The sequence below is a fragment of the Leucopleurus acutus genome (assembly GCF_964270905.1).
Source record: "Leucopleurus acutus genome assembly, chromosome: 1".
Classification (NCBI taxonomy): Eukaryota; Metazoa; Chordata; class Mammalia; order Artiodactyla; family Delphinidae; genus Leucopleurus; species Leucopleurus acutus.
The window spans coordinates 171,423,125-171,443,494 of NC_139142.1; the positions used below are offsets into that span (position 1 = coordinate 171,423,125).

The 20,370-nt window shown below is 51.9% G+C and overlaps 1 protein-coding gene across 4 annotated transcripts in view; it reads left to right on the top strand.

Moving 5' to 3' along the window:
- The window catches only part of RASGRF1 (Ras protein specific guanine nucleotide releasing factor 1), a gene marked incomplete at both ends in the record, with an annotated part of 102,555 nt that overhangs the window by 6,630 nt on the left and 75,555 nt on the right, over positions 1-20,370 (top strand). For all 4 annotated transcript variants that reach the window (XM_082844021.1, XM_082844023.1, XM_082844024.1 and 1 more), the window contains 2 exons: positions 11,566-11,672; positions 19,941-20,088. In XM_082844021.1, coding sequence (XP_082700147.1) covers positions 11,566-11,672; positions 19,941-20,088 — 255 coding nt within the window. The remainder of the gene's footprint in view (positions 1-11,565; positions 11,673-19,940; positions 20,089-20,370) is intronic.

The following is a 20,370-nucleotide window of genomic DNA, read 5'->3' on the forward strand; positions in this document are numbered from 1 at the left end:
CTGAGTGTGGTACTTGGTGCTATTGGTAAAGCCCTAGCGTAGCACCGTGGGTCCGATCAATTCACGGTAGCTGTTGTGGCTTCAGCTTTCACCTTTAGGACAAGGCTGCTTCTGCATGAAGCAATTACCCAGATCACCTGGCTCTCTGGCAGGTTTGAAGTGAGTCAGCACGGAGCCCTGACCCTGGGTATAAAAGTAGGACGGTAAATCTTATCTCAAATAGCCTATGGGTTTCTGAGAATGTCTGAGCAAGCATGCCCCTGAAAGAGAAGAAATGGCTGCAGGAGTTTCCTTCATCCCTGGCAGCCACACCTTCACCCAGCCCCATGGATTTCACCTCCTAAATCTCTCTCAGACCATCCACTCTTGTCCCTCTCTTCCTCCAAGGCTCTAGTCCAGACAGCCATCATCTCTTGTCTGGACTTAGGTGGGGGCCTCCTAACAGGTGTACTGGTCAGCATGAGTGGCGTCATGCTGCAGTAACAACCAAGCCCCAGATCTCCATGACCATGACAGAGGCTTATTTCTCGCTCATGCTTTAGGTCCCATGCGGTTGGCAGGAGGGCACTGCTCATTGTGATCGCTCAGGGACCCAGCCTGATGGAGATTCATCCTGACACTTGCCTCCACGGTCACCACAGCCAAGGGCAGGGAATGCGGCAGATCTCTCCCTGGCTCTTAAAGCGCCCCCCGGAAGTGACCCACGCTGACCACATGACCACAGGGCAGGTCATGTGGCTTCAGTTCAGCGGTGGTGGGGACGTGCAGACCCACCACGTGCCTGAAAGCAGGGCTCTAGAGATGCTGGGAGAACCGTCTCCCTACATCCGCTGCGTCCCGCCATCCCTGTGCCTCCCCGCAGCCAGACCACTTTCCAAAATGCAGATCTGATCACTCACACACACGCACACGCACACGCACACACGCTCGAGTAGCTGAGGAGAAAGGCAAAGGCGCCGTCTTGATGGGTTTAATGACAGAAAGCAGAATCTGTGCTCACGCTTACAGGGGCATCTCCTTCCAGCCTGGGGGCATCAGGGAGACTCCGCCAAGAAAGGGACAAGTAGGACAGGAAATGTAGGTTGCAGGGTAGGCAGAGCTGGCCCCTAAAGCCTGTGTGCAGGCTACAGAGCGCAGTGGGGAGCCAGCACAGGTCTCTCCGCTAGAGACGAACTGCTGTGATCTCTGTGCTGGAGAGATCACGGCAGGGTGAGAAGAGACAGAAGGACGACCCATCTGGAGGCAGGAGGTCAGGTCAGAGGAGGCTGTGGAACTGAGCAGTAAAAGAGGCCTGAATCTGGGGAGTGCCGAGCACTGAAGGTCCCCCCTCCACTCCCATCCCAGCCGGTCACTGCGTCACCATGTCACTGAAACCTGGGCTTGCGCTGTGCTACAAAAACCATCCCAGGATGCACCCCACAGCCTCTGGGGCTTCCCACCTCCCGGGCTCGGTGGGCAACGGCAGGGAGTGTCAAGTTCTCATCCCATGAAAACACCAGGTGCTGTCCTACCATACCTTCTCCTCCAGCCACCGCTCAGATAGAGCACCTTTGCGGCTTGCAAAGTCCTTTTCAGGCTTAGCATTTCCGGTAACCACCAAAGTAACGCTGCTGTTACTGCAGTTCTACACAGGGGAGAGAGAATCCCCATTTGGCAGATAAAGCTCAGATAGAGGGAGCTCATCTCCCAACAGATACCTGAGTGTCTGTTGTGCCAGACCCCGAGCTGTCACTGCTAATAAATGTCAGCCCTCCTTGTTCTAGATTGTTCAGGTCAGTGGACATCCAGGCCGACTGTTAAATTCAGCAATTTATACTTAAAGACCAGATCTTACTAATCCAGCAAGGCTAATGCAACTTCTTTGCCCTGAAAAAAAGAGAGAATTATTTTCAAGAAGATACATCCTAGTTGAATTTTGACTTTTTTTTCAACTTGGAAAATCTAACTCAGACCTTAAAATAAAATTCATTTTAGAAGAGTGAATGAATGAATTTTTAGCAAGCTTAGCCAGTATTCCAGAAACCCATCTAGAAATTCAGACAAGCTTGATCTAGATTGACTTTTCCTCTGTCAGACTATATGAATAAAATATAACCAACTTTATTTAATTCTCTTAGACTCTTAGCCACACTCAAGAAATGAGAGAAATAGTTTGGAAGGACCTAGTCAATCATGCAGCATTCTCTGCGTGCCCACTCACCTTGCCCCGAGCCTGCCGCTGCCCTTCTACCCTCTTTCTCCCGCAAGGGACCTTACCTGCCCTCCGGCCACACTGGTTGTCACCTGGGCTCCCCTCACCTCTGGTCAGATCCACAGGCTTTGGGGACCTGGGGGAAGGGCTGGTGTTCCAAAAGGAGAGCCCATACGGTGTGGGCACAGGTGAGGAGAGGCAAGTAAGTAATTACATCTGAGAACTTCCTGGTAGCCTGGACAGAAAAGGGAAACAAGCTGGTTAGGGGACACCCATTGCCTCCTGGAAAGACGTGGTGCAGTTCCTCAAGCATGAGCACTTGTATATCCAGGGGCTTTCATAAGGGGGACCAGTGGGGAAGTGATGACGATCTCCAGGGCAGAATCACTGCAAGAACAGGGGCCCACCCCTTCAGTGGCTCCCGTGGGCTCTCAGGGCAGGCTAAGCATGTTTGGTGGAGATCACTCTCCAGTACGCTGGACCGCTGGGGCCCGAAAGAGGAGTGTCCTGGTGACCAGGAGTGCAGGGTGCAGGTTGGAGAACCTGGGGAGTGGATGGCCGGCTGGGCCTCTCAAACAGCCACTGCCTTTTATTTTAAAATTTTAGAATTGGGACTTCCTTGGAGGTCCAGTGTTTAAAACTCCATGCTGTCAATGCCAGGGGCACAGGTTTGATCCCTGGTCAGGGAACTAAGATCCCCACATGCCACGTGGCATGGCCAGAAAATAAATAAGTAGGTAGATAAAATTTTAGAATTGGTAATATATTACCATGGTTCGACATTCAGAAGTTACAAAGAAGTGTACGTTGACAATGCTCGTTTCTGCTGCTGACCCCGGCAATCCAGTTCTCCTCTCCAAAGGATTTTGATGTTACCAGTTGCTTATGCATTCCTCCAGACATTATATATGCAAATATATGCATTACATATGCAAATATATGCAAAGATGCATAGATCTATGGCCATATATATGCACATCTGTATAATTATGCAAGTGGTAGCATACTACAAACACTATTCTACACCTGTTTTTCTCACTATGTTGTGGAGATCGTTCTCTATAAGTATATGGATCGTCCTCATCTTTTTTACAGCTGCATAGTATTCCACTGTGTGGATGTGCTGTAGTTTATTTAGCTAATCTCTCGAGGGACATTTGGGTAATTTATAGTCTTTTGTTAATTACAAACAGAGCTGCAATTAATAAACACCTTTGTGCATAGGTCATTTGTAACAGAAGGTGAAAGGCAGACATGTCCAGACTGGAATTCATTCCTTCTTTCAGCAAACGTCTAGAGAGGCTATTGGTGGGAGGGGGAAGGGCAGGCTTGTTGACTTGTGATGACAGATTGAAAGGTGTTCGTGCAGGACCAGCCAAGCATGACATCTGTGGCTGTGGCTCATGGGGTCTGGAGTAATGTACATGGAAACACAGACCATTCAGCAGCAGAAGCTTGGAGGATGACACAGTCCCCCAGGCCACCGGTCAAGCACTGCCTAGTTCAAGGCTGACTCTGGGAGGGAGGGACTTTCACTGGGCTCTTCAGCTCTGACATTCCTGTCTCTCCTCCCACCTCTGTTCCTGTCCCCAGGGGGCAGGCAGGGAGTAGAAGCAAGCGAGTGATAAGGTGTCCAGGAGGTCGGTCCCCGCAGCAGCTCTCAGCCCTGGGACTCTCAGGAGCCCATAGGAGATGGGGGTCTGAGACAGGCACTCACCCCCGGGTCAGAGCAGAGGTCACGGTGCAGTAACCAGGCCCTGGGAAGGCCAAGACTTGAGAACCCAGAGGCAGAGGTCGGTGAAGCGAGGCCACTCAGAGCAGGGGGCAAGAATGTCATGAAGTGGGGTGTCCAGACCCTGTGCGGAGCCATACCAGCTGAGCCACAGCCATAGGGCAGGATAGGTGGGGCAACAGCCATTGGGCAGGATAGGTGGGGCCACAGCCATAGGGCAGGATAGGTGGGTCTTTTCTGGATTGGTGTGGGAGCACCAGTGGGGCTGCTGGAAGCCAACACTTCTGTTGAGCAGGGCCATTTGGGACATACTGTGCCCAGTGAAGCCCCTCTGTGTGGCCAGCATGAGGCTGGTGCAGCCAGAGCGGGGAGGGAGCAACGCTGAGAACCGTGCACGGTGCTGCAGAAGCCCTGAGAGAGGGCAGAACACACTCCCAGGGTGGCCTGGCCCAGGTAAGAGCGGGATCTCTCCTGCGAGAGCCAGAGAGCAGACAGGCTTCCCCTGGGATCTCAGCGGTGAGAGGTGGACAGGGACCTCAGGTGACGGGGAGCCTGGATGGATAGCCCCTTATAGAGGGAGAGATGGACTCCAGCCAGAGCATACACACACACACACACACACACACACACACACACACACACACACACACACACCGCTGAGGCCCCTTCAGGTTCCCTCTGGCACTGTCCCCTCTGCACTGGGACTTAAGGAGCGTCGGGCAGAGAGGACTGCCAGGCCAGGGCCAGCTGGGACTGTGGTCCCAAAGATGGACCAGGAGGAAGGAGCCAGGACCCAGTGGGGGAGAAGCTGACCCTGCCCGACCAGGCCACCAGAGTGGACCTACTAAGTGGAAGGGGTGGGGTTGACTGAGAGTGATGGCATCCATCCTGCAGCTGACCCCAGCCCACCTCCTTCTTGGAGGAGACAGCAAGCAGGGGCCCAGACAGGACAGCGGGTCTGGATTCTGGTCAAACAGGATGAATCAGAAGGGGGCAAGACCAGGGGCAGGGAGACCACAGGGGACAGTGGCCCGGGTGGGAGATGAGGGAGCCTGGAAGCAAGCAGTGAGTTTGGCAGAAGGCAGAGTTCCAGAGATATCCAGAGCAGAGACCCTGGTGACCAACTGAATATCAGAAATGAGAAAGAAATGGGAGCCGAAGGTGATGGAAGGAATGCCCCGAACTGCTGATTCGTCATCATCCTTTGATCTTGGCACAGCTATGACTCCAGTTCCTAAGCCTCTCCCATGCCTCCTGGGTGTGTGCACGTGCATATGGATTGGTTTGGTTTTGTTTTTTTGAGGGGGGTTAGTTTAAAACAACAGGAATTTATTCTCTCACAGCTCCAGAGGCTAGAAGTCTGAAACCAAGATGCCTGCAGGGCCATGGTCCCTCTGAAGTCTGGAGGGAAGAACCTTTCCTTGCCTCTTGTAGCTCCTGATGGCTGCCAGCAGTCCTCGGTGTTCCTTGCCTTGTAGACACATCTCTCCAGTCTCTGCCTCCCTCTTCACATGGCTTTCTCCCCTGTGTGCCTGTGTCCACATTTCCCTCTTTTTATATATTAAGGCCTCTTCTTATGAATCTGGTATGACTTCATCTTACCTGGATTACATCTGTAAAGACCCTATTTTCAAAGAAGGTCTTTTTCTTAAATTTGTGTTCGAGTAGAATTCATTTACAATGTTGTGTTAGTTTCAGGTGTACAGCAAAGTGAGTCAGTTACACATATACATATATCCACTCTTTTTTAGATTCTTTTTCCTTATAGGTCATTACAGAGTATTGGGTAGAGTTCCCTGTGCTATACAGTAGGTCCTTGTTGGTTATCTGTTTTATACATAGTAGTGTGTATATGTCAGTCCCAGTCTCCCAATTTATCCCCCCCCATCCTGTCCCCCCTTGTAACCATAAGTTTGTTTCCTACATCTGTGACTCTGTTTCTGTTTTGTAAATTGGTTCATTTATACCATTTTTTTTAGATTCCACATATTTTCGCATAAGGTCTTCTTGACAGATTCCGACGAACATGAATGTTAGGGGGAACGCTGTTTGTACACAGGCATGTGAATGCACATGTATGTGGTTTTCCTAGTAACTGTCCACTGATAGGTTGATTAGACCCATCTCTTGGACTTTGCAAATGATTCAGTTACTTTAAAAACCATCATGAGCCCTTTTATGAACCAGGAGCTTTGACAACATCATCTGTTTTACAGAACCCTGTGAGATGGGTAATAGCCTCCCCTTTTTGTGAAAGAGAAAACAAGTCCACAGAAGTGAAGAGACACGCTGGAGACACCGAAGCTAAATAATAAATAATAAATTTAAACCCAGGAGACTCCAAAGCCTGGTATGTGCCACAACTCCAGAGTCCCAAAGTCCCCGGAACACTGGTTTTCTGGAATGTTGGTAGATCTTCCCAAAAATGAAAACAAAAGTGTTCCATGGTGGGATAAGTTCTGGAAGAAGGTCCTACATTGCAGGACTGTTCAGTGCCTTTGTGAGGTGAGTGGGCCTCCTCTCCCTGAAGAGATATAAGCCTCGTTCATGAAAAGCCAGTGCCCACACCCTTCCAGCCAGCTCACTGCCCAGGCCTGAGAAGCAGATTCAGTGCCACCTGCTTTACGGCTTTTGCTGTTAATCAATTAATGAATAAGCCGGGCTCCCATGCCATGCTGACAAATGCATTCGGTCACCCATTCAAGGAATGAAGGCTATTCCATGCCCAGGCCGAGGAACAGTGCCAGGCTCTGGGGATATTCCTGGTCAGGAATCATTTATTTGAAAGGAACAGGAGCCCATTCAAAGCAGCTTAAGGTTTTTGCTTAAGGAGGACTCTTGGAATAGTTACAGTGATAATTGATGGAACCCAAGGAGAAACCATGTGTCTGGGTCTCCAAGGCCTGGACCAGGAACCATGTCTCTCCGCCCCGCCTTCCCCAACTCCCACTCTAGTTACCAGGTCTCCCATCTCCGCTTTTCTCTGAGACACTTCCACTTCCTTCTTTGTCATTTGTACTCAGCATTCATTTGGTCTGTCTGTGTCACTTCCAAATAACTGGGAACTTCTGGCTGCATAGTGTCTATGGCTGCGCCAGGTATCGGCTCCAGGACCGTGCATCTCTAGGAGAACATGGGGGGATGGGGGGAGGGGAAGAGGTGCTTCTGCTGCAGACATTGCTCCCTCTTAGGGGTTCCCAGCACTGGGTGAACATTGCAACCAACTGGGGGGCTTTGAAAAATACCAGTGCCTGAACCGTGTCCTCTGCCTGTTCCCCTTCTCCCACGATCTGCTTTAATGTGTCTGAGAAGGGGGCTCAAGCATCCGTGTTTTCTTAGATTCCCAGGTATCCCTAATGTGCACCCCAGATTGAGACTCTCTGCTGTGGTAGGAAAGACAGTAGAAAGGCATTACAGGACTTCCTTGAGGGTCCAGTGGTTAAGACTCTGAGCTTCCATTGCAGGGGGCGCGGGTTCCCTCCCTGGTCGGGGAACGAAGATCCCGCATGCCACATGGCGTCCCAAAAGCGGGAAAAAAAAAAATCACTATAAGCTGATAATGGCTTTGATGGGGAAGGACGGGGGCAGCACATTTGACAGTCTAGAAGGAGCAGGAAAGAGATACACTAAGACCCGATGGCGTGGAGTGCCCGTACCTTGCAGAAAGCATTCAGCATCGTGGGCTTTCGTGTGTGTCATTGATTACCGTGAGGTGGACAGTGTCTGGGTTATGGTGGGGACTGAAAAATACGGGTTGAATTCATGAATGAGATTATCATTCAGGTAGAGAGTTAAAGGTGGAGAGAACTTGATTTTTCATGATTGACGCCACTTGTGTGTAGCTGACCAAGGCAAGTGTTAGTGTCATGCCCATTGGCCAGAGGGAGATGCAGAGGTTGCCCAGAATCCCTGGCTCTGAGCAACAGAGCCAGACCCAGACCCGGCTGCTGGGACTTCCACCTCCTCCACCTTTTGTAGGGTGACCAGGCATCCCGGTTTGCTCGGGACTGTCTTGGTCTTAGCGCTGAAAGTCCTGTACCCGCGGAAACACCTCCGTCCCAGGCAAACTGGGATGGTTGGTCACCGTACCTGTCAGTGGTTTCCCAATGTTCTCTGTCCTGTGGAGGTGCCGCAGCCCGGCCAGCCGGCTGGGACAGGCAGGAGGCAAGGGGAAGGCCAAGCAGGCAGGGTTCCAAGCCTACCTCCCCAGCCCGCAGAGGCTCAGGTCTGCTTTAGCTGTGCTAGATAGAAGTTTATTACCATACAGGCACTTGGGACTTGGGAAACAAAGGCCCACCTGAGGCAGGAGGGGGCGTAGATCAGCCCACACAGGCATGGGGCAGCAGCATTCAGTTAGTGGTCAGGTGATACAGGGCAGAGAGAGGGCATCCTGGGGACCAGGCATGAGCTGAAGCCCAGGATCACAGCCTGGTGAGGCCCCAGTTCTAAGTCTAGTACCTCGAACCCAGATGAGGCCACAGGTGTGCTTCTAGAACGTTTCCTCCAGCCAAGATAAGGACCCGAACATGACTCTGGTCTCGGCACAACCCCAGGTGTGATGTCTGAGTCCCTTCCTAGGAGTTTGGTGGTCCCAGGTGTAGTTTCTGGATCAATCCCTCTTAACCTGCTGAGGCCTCAGGGGAAGGTCTAGACCAGCGAGTGGCTCTCCACCTTGACCACACATTAGGATCACCAAGGGGCGCACAGGCCACACCCAGACTAGTGACAGCAGAGCCCAATGTACAGTCAGGGTTGAGACCCGCTGGGGGAGATACTTAGCAGCCCAGGTGAAGCCCCAGGCTCTGCCCTGAACCTGGTACGGCTCCTGGAGTCGTTTGGGATCGTTCTGGGGGTCTGATGTTGATGCTTAGAGGGTTTCGGGATCCATCTTGGGACTCCTGGTGGAGCCCCAAGTCAAGGTATCCACCTCTCACTTCAGGTCCAGGGAAGCTCTGTGGAGGCCCCAGGTGGCGCTCTGGGCCCATCCCTGCAGCCCTGGTGAGGCTCCAGGAGTAATTTCACCAAGTCTTGCTTCTTCTTTAATGAAGTCAGGGATGGTCCATTGGTGGTTTCTGCTTCTGTTGGATTTCCAGATATGTTCCAACAGCTCTAGTTGGGCCTGTCAGGATTCCACATTTGAAATGTGGGTTCCTGGAGGAGGCCCCTGGGTTTATTTCTGAATTTATCCCACATCCTTGATCACATATAGTGTGTGAGTCCTGATCAATGTCCCAGGGAGGCCTCAGATGTGGCTCTGTCTTGACTGGAGAGTTCTAGAGTGCCCCAGGGCTGATTCCAGAACAATGCTTCTGTTCTGCAGAGGGGTCCAGCCAGCACCCACATGAACCCATATGGTCACATCGTTTTGGCAAACATGGCCAAGCTCTTGTCCCATGGTCATGCTGAGGCCCACGTATTGTTCTCAGTGAGTCTGCCAGACTCCGAGAAGCTTTGAGGGAGTTCTGATTGGGCAGAACGCCCAAGGTGTGGTCCTGGTCTCATCACAGCAGCTCTAGTGGCCCCAGTTTGAGCCCGGTGTCCACTCTGCCGCTCTGCAGTGGTTCACCTCTGGCCTCGGCACATCCTTGTAACTCTGGGAAAGCCCGGGGGTGGTTCAGCTTGCAAGGGTGACCTGGGGTCTGTCAGAGCTCTGATCCAACACCAGCTGAGGTGATGGGGCTGTCTCAAGAGCTCTGATGATACCCAGGGTCACTGTTCATCCCTAGAAATGATGGCTATTGATAGCATTTCCCCAGAACCCCCAGAAACGCCCCATTCACCTGCTAGACCACCAGCCTTGTGAGATCCTCAGGCAGTTGCTGGCAGTGGAGCTCCAAGATCTGAGTGGACAGTAGGTACCCAGGGAAGGTGTGTTAGTCTGGCTTCTCTTCTTTCCAGCCATGTGGGCTCAGGCAAGCGGCTTCACTTTTCTGCACCTCAGGTTCCTCTGCAGTAAACAGATAATAAGACCTGTTCCACCGGGTGAATATGGGAATAAATGAGATCATGGGAAACAAGCATCTGCGTGTCCCCCGCCTCTCGAGAGATGGGACAGTGCATAGGTGGCCACGCAGCTCGGGCTTTCACCTGCTCCCTCGCAGCGGGGGGACAGCCAGTCACCTGCTTCCTAGGAAAGAAGTGAGAGACCTCGACTCTGCAAAACACACACACACACACACACACACACACACACACACTTCTGGCTGCCACCAAGAACGACAACTAACAGAAAGACAGTCATGTCAGCGGAAGCTCAAAACAAGTTTACATGCTCCATCCTGCTGTTCCCTGCTGCCTGGGCCCCGAGGGACGGAGGGACAAGGGACAGCGCCCACTGACGCAAGACCGCACCGCGGCCTGCGGTGCATCTTCTGAATGGGCAGGCCTCGGGGGCCCTCTCTGCACCTCACTGCCTGCCTCTCTCCTCCTAGTTTCACCAGGACCAGACCCAGGAGGCCTCCGCAGGTGGGGCCCCCAGCACTTTGCCTGTGCACCCTTCTCTCTGGCTGAGCCAGCTTTCCTCTCCGCCCCGAGGCTGACACCCCCGACCCCTGTCTGCAGCCCGCAGAGACGTGGCCTACAGGCACACAGGGTCTGCATGTCCACCCCCCACCCCTGACCCCCGACACCTGCCCTTTATCCTGCCCATGCCTCCCCCAGTCTATGGCATCCCCACCCACCTAGTTGCTCCAGCCGGAAACCTGGGCTTTCTACTCTCCTCCACCCCATCCCGCCACTCAGCTCCACCACCCAGGCCCCGCCCCCTGCCCAGCCTCCTCCCTGGCATCCTTAACCCCACTGCACGGCCCCTCCTACCCGCAAGCACGCCGGTGCGCGCTCTCGATTCCATCAACTGAAATAAAACCTGGACCAACCAACGCCTCATCCTCTGGGAAGGCCTTCTGCTTTCCCTGGGCTGAATCAGTGGCTGGCTTTCTCTGGGCCCTTTTTTCTTACCTCCATGACAGTAATGATCGTTGCACTGTGTTCATTATAGCAAACACTTGTACTTACTAGATTTCGGGCATTGTTCTAAGAGCTTTACACGTATTCATTCATAGAACGATATTACAGATGTGTGTCTCTCATTGGCTCCTCTGCTTCCCTGGGAGCTCGGGCAGCAGACCCCACATTTGACCAGCTCTAAGTCGGTCACTGCACCTAACACGAGCTGGCTTCCAGTGGGCTCTGCTCGGGTCTATCTGTTCATTGCTCTAACTCCAGGACCTAGAAGAGTGTGTTGAAACATTTGTGTGGAGTGAATTAAATGCATGCTGCCCTGAATTGATACCAGGTCCCCAAAGGGGATGTTCTCTTGGTGTGTTTTCTCTGCCTTTCTCCCGGCATACCTGATGGTTTAAAAGTGGCTTTTTTGCAGTTTGTTGGTAAATAGGACTTTGTGGGGTTTGCTTCCTTCTTACAATAGCCTAAGCATAGGTTCTGTTACATGGTACAAAGCCTGCCCTAATAGAGAGTTTGAAACCGCTAAACAGAATGGCGTTCCAATGATCACGAATAATGAATCCTTGCCTAGCAGATGTGGCAGTGAGCACTTCGCAGAACAGCCAGATCGTTAACGGGAGGCGCTGCCGGCTCCGTGCCGATCGCCCTGGTAATCGGAGCTGTCTTCTTCTTGGTGCAGCACTATTTCACGGTTAACTTCAGCCACGAGAACCAGAAAGCCTTGGAGCTGAGGACAGAGGACGCCAGGGATTGTGACGAGTGGGTGGCGGCCATCGCTCACGCCAGGTATGTCTCGCCCACCCAAAGGCCCCGTCCTGAGCAGACTCAAACCCCAGGAGGGGAAGGCATGGAGGAGGAGGAGATGGGGGGAGGATGGAAGCTGTAAGAAGGGCATCTTGACAGCCCCGCCCTTAGAGCCCCGGAGCTCTGGGACGTGCCTCCCTGGGGTGCACAGGGAACCAAGGGCCCTGAGGTGCAGCGTTACAGCCTCCTGCCCCCTTCAACCAGATGAGCTCCTTTTTTTCATACTAGGAGAACTGAGTACAATTTGGTTGGATTACAGGGCTTTATAGCCACCAAAGGCTAAGACCACCAGGGTTCTAACCCGGATGCTGCAGGAATGGACTAGTCCTGTCTTTTCTCTGGGCCTTGGTTTTCTCATCTGTAAACTGAAATTCTGTAAACCTCTCTGAGCTCGGATGTTCAGGGATTCTAGACCTGCTCATCCCTTCATTCCCAGCAATGTGTACCCCTCTCTGGAGGGATTCACTGGGCCAGGTGGGGAGAAAAGCAAAAGGAGAGTGTATGCTGCAGAGAAAATGGGGGCTCCAAGCTGCGTTGAGTCTTCCTGGGTCTTGGGGAAATGATGGGCTTGTGGGCTAGGGTGTGGCCCCCAAGCTAACAATCCCCTGGCAAAGCTAAGTACTGTCAGGTGGGATGGACACCCAGACTCACCCCTTTGAGCAGTAGATCTTTCTGGCTGAGTAGATAATGGTGTGTTCCTGTGTCTACTCTCCAGTAAAGTGTAAGCTCCTCGGGGCAGGGACTAAGTAGGATTCTTTGCATCCCCAGGGCCTTACAAAGGTATAGACAAGTTCTCAGCAGTGTAGATGGGAAGAATGCGAAGACGAATGAATGGGTAGAGGTTGGATGTTGAGTTTATATGTGGAAGGTGAATGATGGATCAATAGAGGGTAAATGAATGATAAATGGATGAGTGTTGAAAGTATATGTGAAGGACGGATGGATGGATGGATGATAAATCAATGACGGGTAGATGAATGTTGATGGGTAGATGATGGATCCATCAGGTGAAGATGGATATAGATAGATGGATACCAGAGCCCTTCCTTGAGCCTTGGATCAAGCCAGCTGACCAGAAACCATTTATTATGGCTATAGCACTGACCTTGACCCTGAGGTCAAGCCACCTCCATCCCTATCCTCAAGGAGTGTCCAGTCTAGCTAATGGAGACTAGGTTCTCACCTATGAATCAATAGAATCAGGCTCTGAGTGTGGTACTGGGCAGACAGGGATGGATGCAATACAGGTATTCCCCCAGGGCTACCCCAGCCTAGTCAGGAAGACACTAGACAGATGTACAAACAGCTCCGGTGCGTGAAGGCCGTGTTAAGTACAAGGCACCATAGGAGACATCTTCAGGGAAATGGGGGAATCTGGGGGATCTGGAAATAGGGTGACATTTGACTTGAAAGGGGAGATTGGAGCCTCATATCTAATGAGTTTAGCTATGGGCACGTCAGCCCCTCCACCAGCCCCCAAAAAGCCTTAAATAAAGGCAGTGATCTAGGAAAGACAATTCCAAGAAAAATGAAGAGACAAAGTTTGGGTGTCAGAAGGTTGATGAGGTTGGACACTGGACTGGAACCAGATCGGAACGATCTTGAATACCCAGCCGAGATGTTTGAGCTCCCCTCTGTGAACAGTGGGAGGCCATCAAAGGTTTTACACCAGGATGATCAGAGCTATGATTTGGAGTGGAAATTGCTGGCATTGTGGAGAATGGAATCAAGCAGGAAGAACCCAGATTCAGGGAAAGCAGCTGGACCTCAGGCTCCCAGCACTAAACTAGAACCAATAGCGGGGTTGTTTTGAGAACCAAATGAAATGATTTATGTGGCGGGGCTTTGTAAGTGTTGAGGTATTATAGAATTCTAATTTGGTGTATATTCTGGATAACCAGGACTACCTTGACTTTGAAAATCAATTCACACCAAAATTTTCTAGAGACAATTAGATACCACTACCTGTAGACTCTACAAGGGCTGAATTGAAAAAAAACTGACAGTAGCAAAATTGCAGAGGGGGTGGAGTAACCATAAATCACATGATGCTAGTGGGAGCATAAAGTGGTTCAACCACTTTGAAAAATTGTTAGGCATTTCCTTTCAAAGTGAAACACACACCTACTCTGTGACCCAGCAGTTACACTTCTTAGTATTCTTCTAAGAGAAACGAAAGACATCTACAAAAAATCGTGTATGCAAATGTCCTTAGCAGCTTTTTGCACAATAGTCCCCAAACTAGAAATAACCAAGGTGTCTATCAACAGACAGATGTAGAAAGGAATCTTAATACAGCCATGCGATGGAATACCGCTCAGTAATAAAAAGGAACCCAATGGGAGGGAGGCTCAAGAGGGAGGGGATATGGGGACACATGTATGCATATGGCTGGTTCACTTTGGTACAAGAGAAACTAACACAGTATTGTGAAGCAATTAGACTCCAATAAAGATCTATTAAATATATATTATATATAGATATACATAAATATGTAACAAAACAGATGAATTTCAAAGTCGATAGGCTGCGTAAAAAGAGCCAGACACAAAGTAGTAAACCTGCCTGATTGCTGTTATATGAAAGTCTAAAACAGGCAGAACTCAACTGTGGTGATAGAAATCCAAACAGTAGTTGCTTGTGGGATGGGGATGGACAGGGAAGGGGCACGAGGGAACTCCCTGGGTTGATGGGAATTTCCTTTATCTCGATTAGGGTGTATGCATTTATCTACATGGATCAAACTGTTTATTTAAGGTCTGTGCTTTCCATTATATGGGCATTAATCCTCAAATTTTTAAAATAAATTCTATCTATTAGAGTGTTTTAGTTCTCTGCTGCTACAGAACAAATGATGACAAACTTGGCACCTTAAGGGACTTCCCTGGAGGTCCAGTGGTTAAGACTCCATGCTCCCACTGCAGGGGGCGTGGGTTCAGTCCCTGGTCAGGGAACTAAAATCCCACACGCCATTGTGGTGCGGCCGAAAAAAAACCCCTACAAACTTAGCAGCTTAAAACCACACCCATTGCTCAGTTTTGTAGGTCGGAAGTCTGGGCTCGGCTGTGGTCTCTGCACAGAGGCCCATGGGCTGAAATCAAGGAGTCAGTCAAGCAGGGCTCTTACCTCGAGGTTCTGGAGAAATCTCTGCTTCCAAGCTCACTCCTGTCGTTGGCAAAAGTCAGTTCCTTGTAGGACTGGTGTCCCTGTTTCCCTACTAGCCGTCAGCTAGGGATGGCTCTCAGCTCCACGAGGTCCTGCCTTCCTTGCCCTGTGGTCCCCGCCATCCTTAAGCCAACAACGGCTCACCAAACCCTTCTCCAGCCCCAAATCTCTGACCTCCCCTTCTGTAACCAGCCAAAGAAAACTCTCCATTTTCAAAGACTCATGTGATTGCGTCAGGCCCACCTAGAGAATCTCCCTGTGTTAAGATCAGCTATGCCTTATAGTATAGCCTAGTAAGAGGAATGAAACGCGTCGTATTCATCATCCCAGAGATTATGCAGGGCTTCGAAACCAGGGCAGGAAACTTGGGGCTATCTTAGAATTCTGTCTGCCACAGAGAGGGGACAGTGATTCTTTAAGCAACTCACTAAACTAGAAATTGGTTCCAAGTAGCCCATAAAATCCTAATCATATGGGGTTTTTTTTTTGCGGTACGCGGGCCTCTCACTGCTGTGGCCTCTCCCGTTGCGGAGCACAGGCTCCGGACGCGCAGGCTCAGCGGCCATGGCTCACAGGCCCATCCGCTCCGCGGCATGTGGGATCTTCCCAGACCGGGGCACGAACCCGTGTCCCCTGCATCGGCAGGCAGACTCTCAACCACTGTGCCACCAGGGAAGCCCGACACCACCTACCTTTGAACAAAAACCTCTCGGAACTCACCATCCTTTAGGAAGCCAGGGGGACGTGTCAGTTGGACATGGTTTGTCTTCCCTGGTCAAGCCCAGGAGTCTGAGTCAACCCACTGGCCTCAGAGGAATGTCCTCCTTTGGGCCTATAGGGCTGGGACGGGGGTCACAGTGATGGTCACCAATAAGGGAAACAGAGTCCCCTTCCCTAGAATAGTTGTCACCAGCCAGTCTGGCTCAGGTGCAGCTTGTCAGGCACCTCCTGGGCCAACAGAAGCCACAGGCTCTTCCCTAGGCAGCCGGCTGTGTGACCAAAGGACAGACGATAGGCTCTGAGCGTTATTTAACCTCAGATCGTGTGCACCGTGAGAGTCTGTGCACGTGTGTGTGTCAAGGGAGAGACCGGCTCTCTTCCACAGCAATATTGAGTAGTAGGTATGCTTGCATGTACCTAATTTAGTTTTTATTTCATTATACATAGTAGATACATGGTATATACAAAAAAAAGCACTGTAGTGTATGAATAGGTATAGAGACACAATGTACTCTCCCACCATATGCATAATAGTCTAGTATTCTGGGATGTCCCTGTGGTATGCGTATGTACAGCAATGTATAAAATGTAACACCGAGTGTGGCCTGCATCTCAGCGAGGAGAACTAGATGCAAACCAGACAGCCACGTGGGAGTCCTCTTCAGGGACTGGAGCCTGATTCCGACTCCACCTTTGACGCTCCTTGACTGTTATTTGGGGGCAACTCACTTCCCCTCTCTGGGCCTCAGTTTCTTCATTTATAAAATGAGGCAGTTGGCCTTTCGTGATTCCCGAGTATCCTTGCAGCCCTGCGAATCTGTGCATCTATAAAGACAGTGTTGCACAGAGATGTGGATGGACCTAGAGACTGTCATACAGAGTGAAGTAAGTCAGACAGAGAAAAACAGATATCTTATATGAACGCATATATGTGGAATCTAGAAAAATGGTACAGATGAACCTATTTGCAGGCAGAAATAGAGACACAGACGTAGAGAACGAATGTATGGATACCAAGGGGAGAAGGGGGGTAGGAAGAACCGGGAGATTGGGATTGACACATATACACTATTGATACTACGTATAAAATAGATAACTAATGAGGACCTGCTGTAGAGCACAGGGAACTCTACTCAATTCTCTGTGGCGACCTACATGGGAAGGAACTCTAAAAAAGTGGGGATCTATGTATACGTATAGCTGATTCACTTTGCTGTTGAGCAAGAAACTAACACAACATTGGAAAGCAACTATACTCAATAAAAATTTAAAAAAGAGACAGTGCTGCACAAAGAGGTGCTCAATAAATCTATTGATGAGAGGGGGGAGGGGAAGGAGAAGAAGGAAGAACAGGGGGAGCCGGAGTGGGGAGGGAGGGAGGCAGGCAGAGAGGGCCGGTGAAGGGAAGAAAGGGAGGTGCAAACAGACCTAATTGTCCTGCAGATGAGACTCTGGCTCCCCATTTTGAAGCACCAGGGCGAGTGCCATCGCTGAAAACAAGCTACTGAAGGCTCCGCATTTTCACACCCCCTGGAGCGAGGAGAGATGAGGTGGTGTGAAAATGGATTCCTTCGTGCTCTCAGTTGAAGTTCCTTTGCAAGTAAAGACAATTAAGCCTCTTGGGAAGTTGGGAAAACATTAAAACCTGATCATTCTGGTTTAAATTCATTATAATAAGAGATGCACAAAAATCCTCATTTTAACCAAGTAGTACTGCAGACCGAAGAATTCTCTCCCTGCCCTGCCGCACCCTCCCACCTTCAGGGCACAGCTGGGCAGCCTCCTTCTCTGACACCATCAGGGGACCACTGCCTACCACTTTGCTACACAGCCCCTTTCATAGAGCAAAGCTGTTTCCCACCCTCTGCCTCCTGACCTCTTCACCTCAAACCTGGGGGTTTGTAGGGAAGCTATCCTTGTCCCATTTTGCCATGAGGGTCACAGGGACTTAAAGAACTTGTGTAACACAGCTTCTGAGTCTGTGACAAGAGCCAGTGTCCCTAAACCGGCACCCCCCTGACTAGCCACATCCAGGGTACCTGGAAGGTCATGTCAGTAGATTCCAGACTGAAACGTGTCCCCTCAATTTAAGTGGGAGATAGTTGGTGACCCCAGAGAGGGACCCAGTTCCTGTGGGTGCTGGGGCCAAACGCCAGCCCGCAGAGGGCTGAGGGGTGAATGGGGAAGAGGGAACATGGGGATGATGGGTGCGGTTGCTCTTCCAACAAGCCTCACCTTGAAGGTGGAAAAGAGGGGCAGGAGTTCAGGGGAGGGTGGAGGAGGGCGAGGGCGCATCCTCATCCTAAGTGGGGAGTGACTTGAGGCGTCGCATATGCTGAGGAGAAAAAGCCAGTGGAGCTGTTAGGCAGAATCTGATGCACAGAAATCCTGAGGAGGGGTCAGGGGCTAGGGATGTGGAGGGGAGGGAGATGGTAGTTACCACAGCACTGGCACACCGCACAAAGCTTCGTGTGTGTCCACAGATTTCATCCTCACGGCAACTCTGCAGGGTGTGGACTGTCATCATCCCCATTGTATGGATGAGCAAACTGAGGCACAGAGAGGCTGAGTGACCTCTCCAAGGTCCCTCAGCTAGTGGGTGTGGGAGCTGGGGCTGAGCCGGGCAGATTAGGTCCCAGCAGGGATGCTGCACTTGAGACAGGATGAGGGTGGGCGTGCCGTGGGGCTGGCGGGAAGTGACGGAACAGCACTGCACATCATGCAGGCTGTGATGTCAGAGCAGGACCGCCTGCAGAGGACTGGGGGTGGGGATGGGGGGTGGTGAGGAATGAGGTTGAAGGGGGCCAAAGCTCTGGGGTGGGTGGGGAGCTGGCAGGGACACCAGAAATGTTTCAAGGCCCCGCTGAGGTTGGAAGGTGGGAAACGGGGGGCTGCCCACTGCCGAGAGGGGGACACAGGAAGGAAGACGAGGGTGAGCGCGAGGAGGAGCCCAGGATGCGGGCAGAGGGGAATCTTATGAGATCCTATCTGGTGGTCCTGGGCTGAAGCAAAAAGGGAGAGGAAAGATGGGGGCCAGGGAGAGGGGGGACTGGAGACCTCGGCCCCCAGACTTCGTTGCAGACGCTCCCAGAGACCAATAAACCCGCCCTCCGAATCTGTGCCTTGCAAGTCTCCTGCCCCTGCCCCGGTGGGCACCCCTCCCTGCAATGGTGAGCTTCCCTTCCACAGCCCCTCTGCCCTCTGAGACTGGACCCCATTTATAGAGTCGGGTTTCTCCCCAGCTCTGACACCTTCAAATGCAGGTGTTGTGGGTATCAGGGAGAAGCCAGGCCTGTGACCTTGGGCAGCCCCCGGCCCAGCTCATCTTCCAAGTCCCACCTGCCTGCCCTCCCCCTCGTCGTGATGCTCTGCAAATCTGAGACATGTTCATTTACACAAAGGCTGGGACCACTTCTTCTACCCTCTGATCCTTTGGGGTACTCTCTGATCTGGCCCCACCTAAACATCCAGCCCCATTGCTAATTACCCCCAGCACAGGCCTTCCACCTGAGGCTGCCCTTGGATGGGCATGTGCCCAGAGCACTGGGTTTGGAATCCAAAGACCTAGATTCCGATTCTGGTGGGAGAGAGAGCTCCGCCTCCAGGAAGTCTTCCCTGATTACAGGTCCTTGTTGCTGGCCTGGCCCCTCTTCTGATTCCTACAGCACTAACAGCCTTTGGTGCATGAGTTGGCACCCAGGTATACTGCACAGGTTCTTCAGATGTCTCCCAGCCAGTGCAATGTCTGTGCCTGACTCGCCTCTGTGTGTCGTCCATTCACTCAGCTGCATCCATGCAATAAATGTTCACTGGGCTAGGCCCTGGGCAGACAGGAGTAAGCAGCACAGGCATAGTCCCTGCCATCAGAGAAGGCAGGGTCTCCTGAGGAAACAAAAGTAACCGGACACCCCCAATCAGTCTGGCCAGCGCTATGGTAATAGCACCCCGGGAGTACTGCAGGAACACCCTGCACATTATGGCGGGAGGGGGGAGGGAAGACTTCTGGGAAATGACATTTCAACTAGGACCTACTCTGGGAAAGAGGATGGAGCTAGCCCAGGGAGAGGAGGGAGGAGGCATGTTTCAGACAGAAGATCTGTCTGCGCAAAGGCCCAGAGGGTGAGGGTGGTTGGGCAAGGTGAAAACAAGACCAGGTGGAGGAACCAGATGTCAGAGTGTGAGCCGGGAGCTGGGGAAGGGGCCAGAGCCATCAGTAGCAGCACAGCAGCCAGGTTAAGGCCTCGGGCACTGTGTCTGGCAGTCAGGACCTTCTCCTAAGTGCAGTCTGTGGGGAGCCCCACTTCTGGTTGGATCTCCAGGGGGCCAGGAGGCCGTGGCTTACCTGCCGTGTTCCTCTGTCCACAGCTACCGGACCCTGGCCACGGAGCACGAGGCATTGATGCAGAAGTACTTGCACCTGCTGCAGATCGTGGAGACCGAGAAGACGGTGGCCAAGCAGCTGCGGCAGCAGATCGAGGATGGGGAGATTGAGATTGAACGGCTGAAGGCAGAGGTGACCGACCACCTGGGGAGCGGAGGAGGCTGGCGGGGGGCCCGGGCCTCAGACCTCAAACCCGGGCTCCCGCAGGGTCAGGAAGGCACATGATGGGCAAGAGGGACCCGCTCCAGCCACGGCTGTGCCAGCTTCCAAACTTAAAGTCAGTGATGCTGGCAGAGCGGGAAGGTCCTGGGGTCAGATCTGGGGTCGAAGCCCACCTCTGCCACTTACCAACTGCAACCTGGAGCAAGTCCTCCAGCCTCTCTGCACCTCCATCCTTAAAACAGGCTGTTTCTC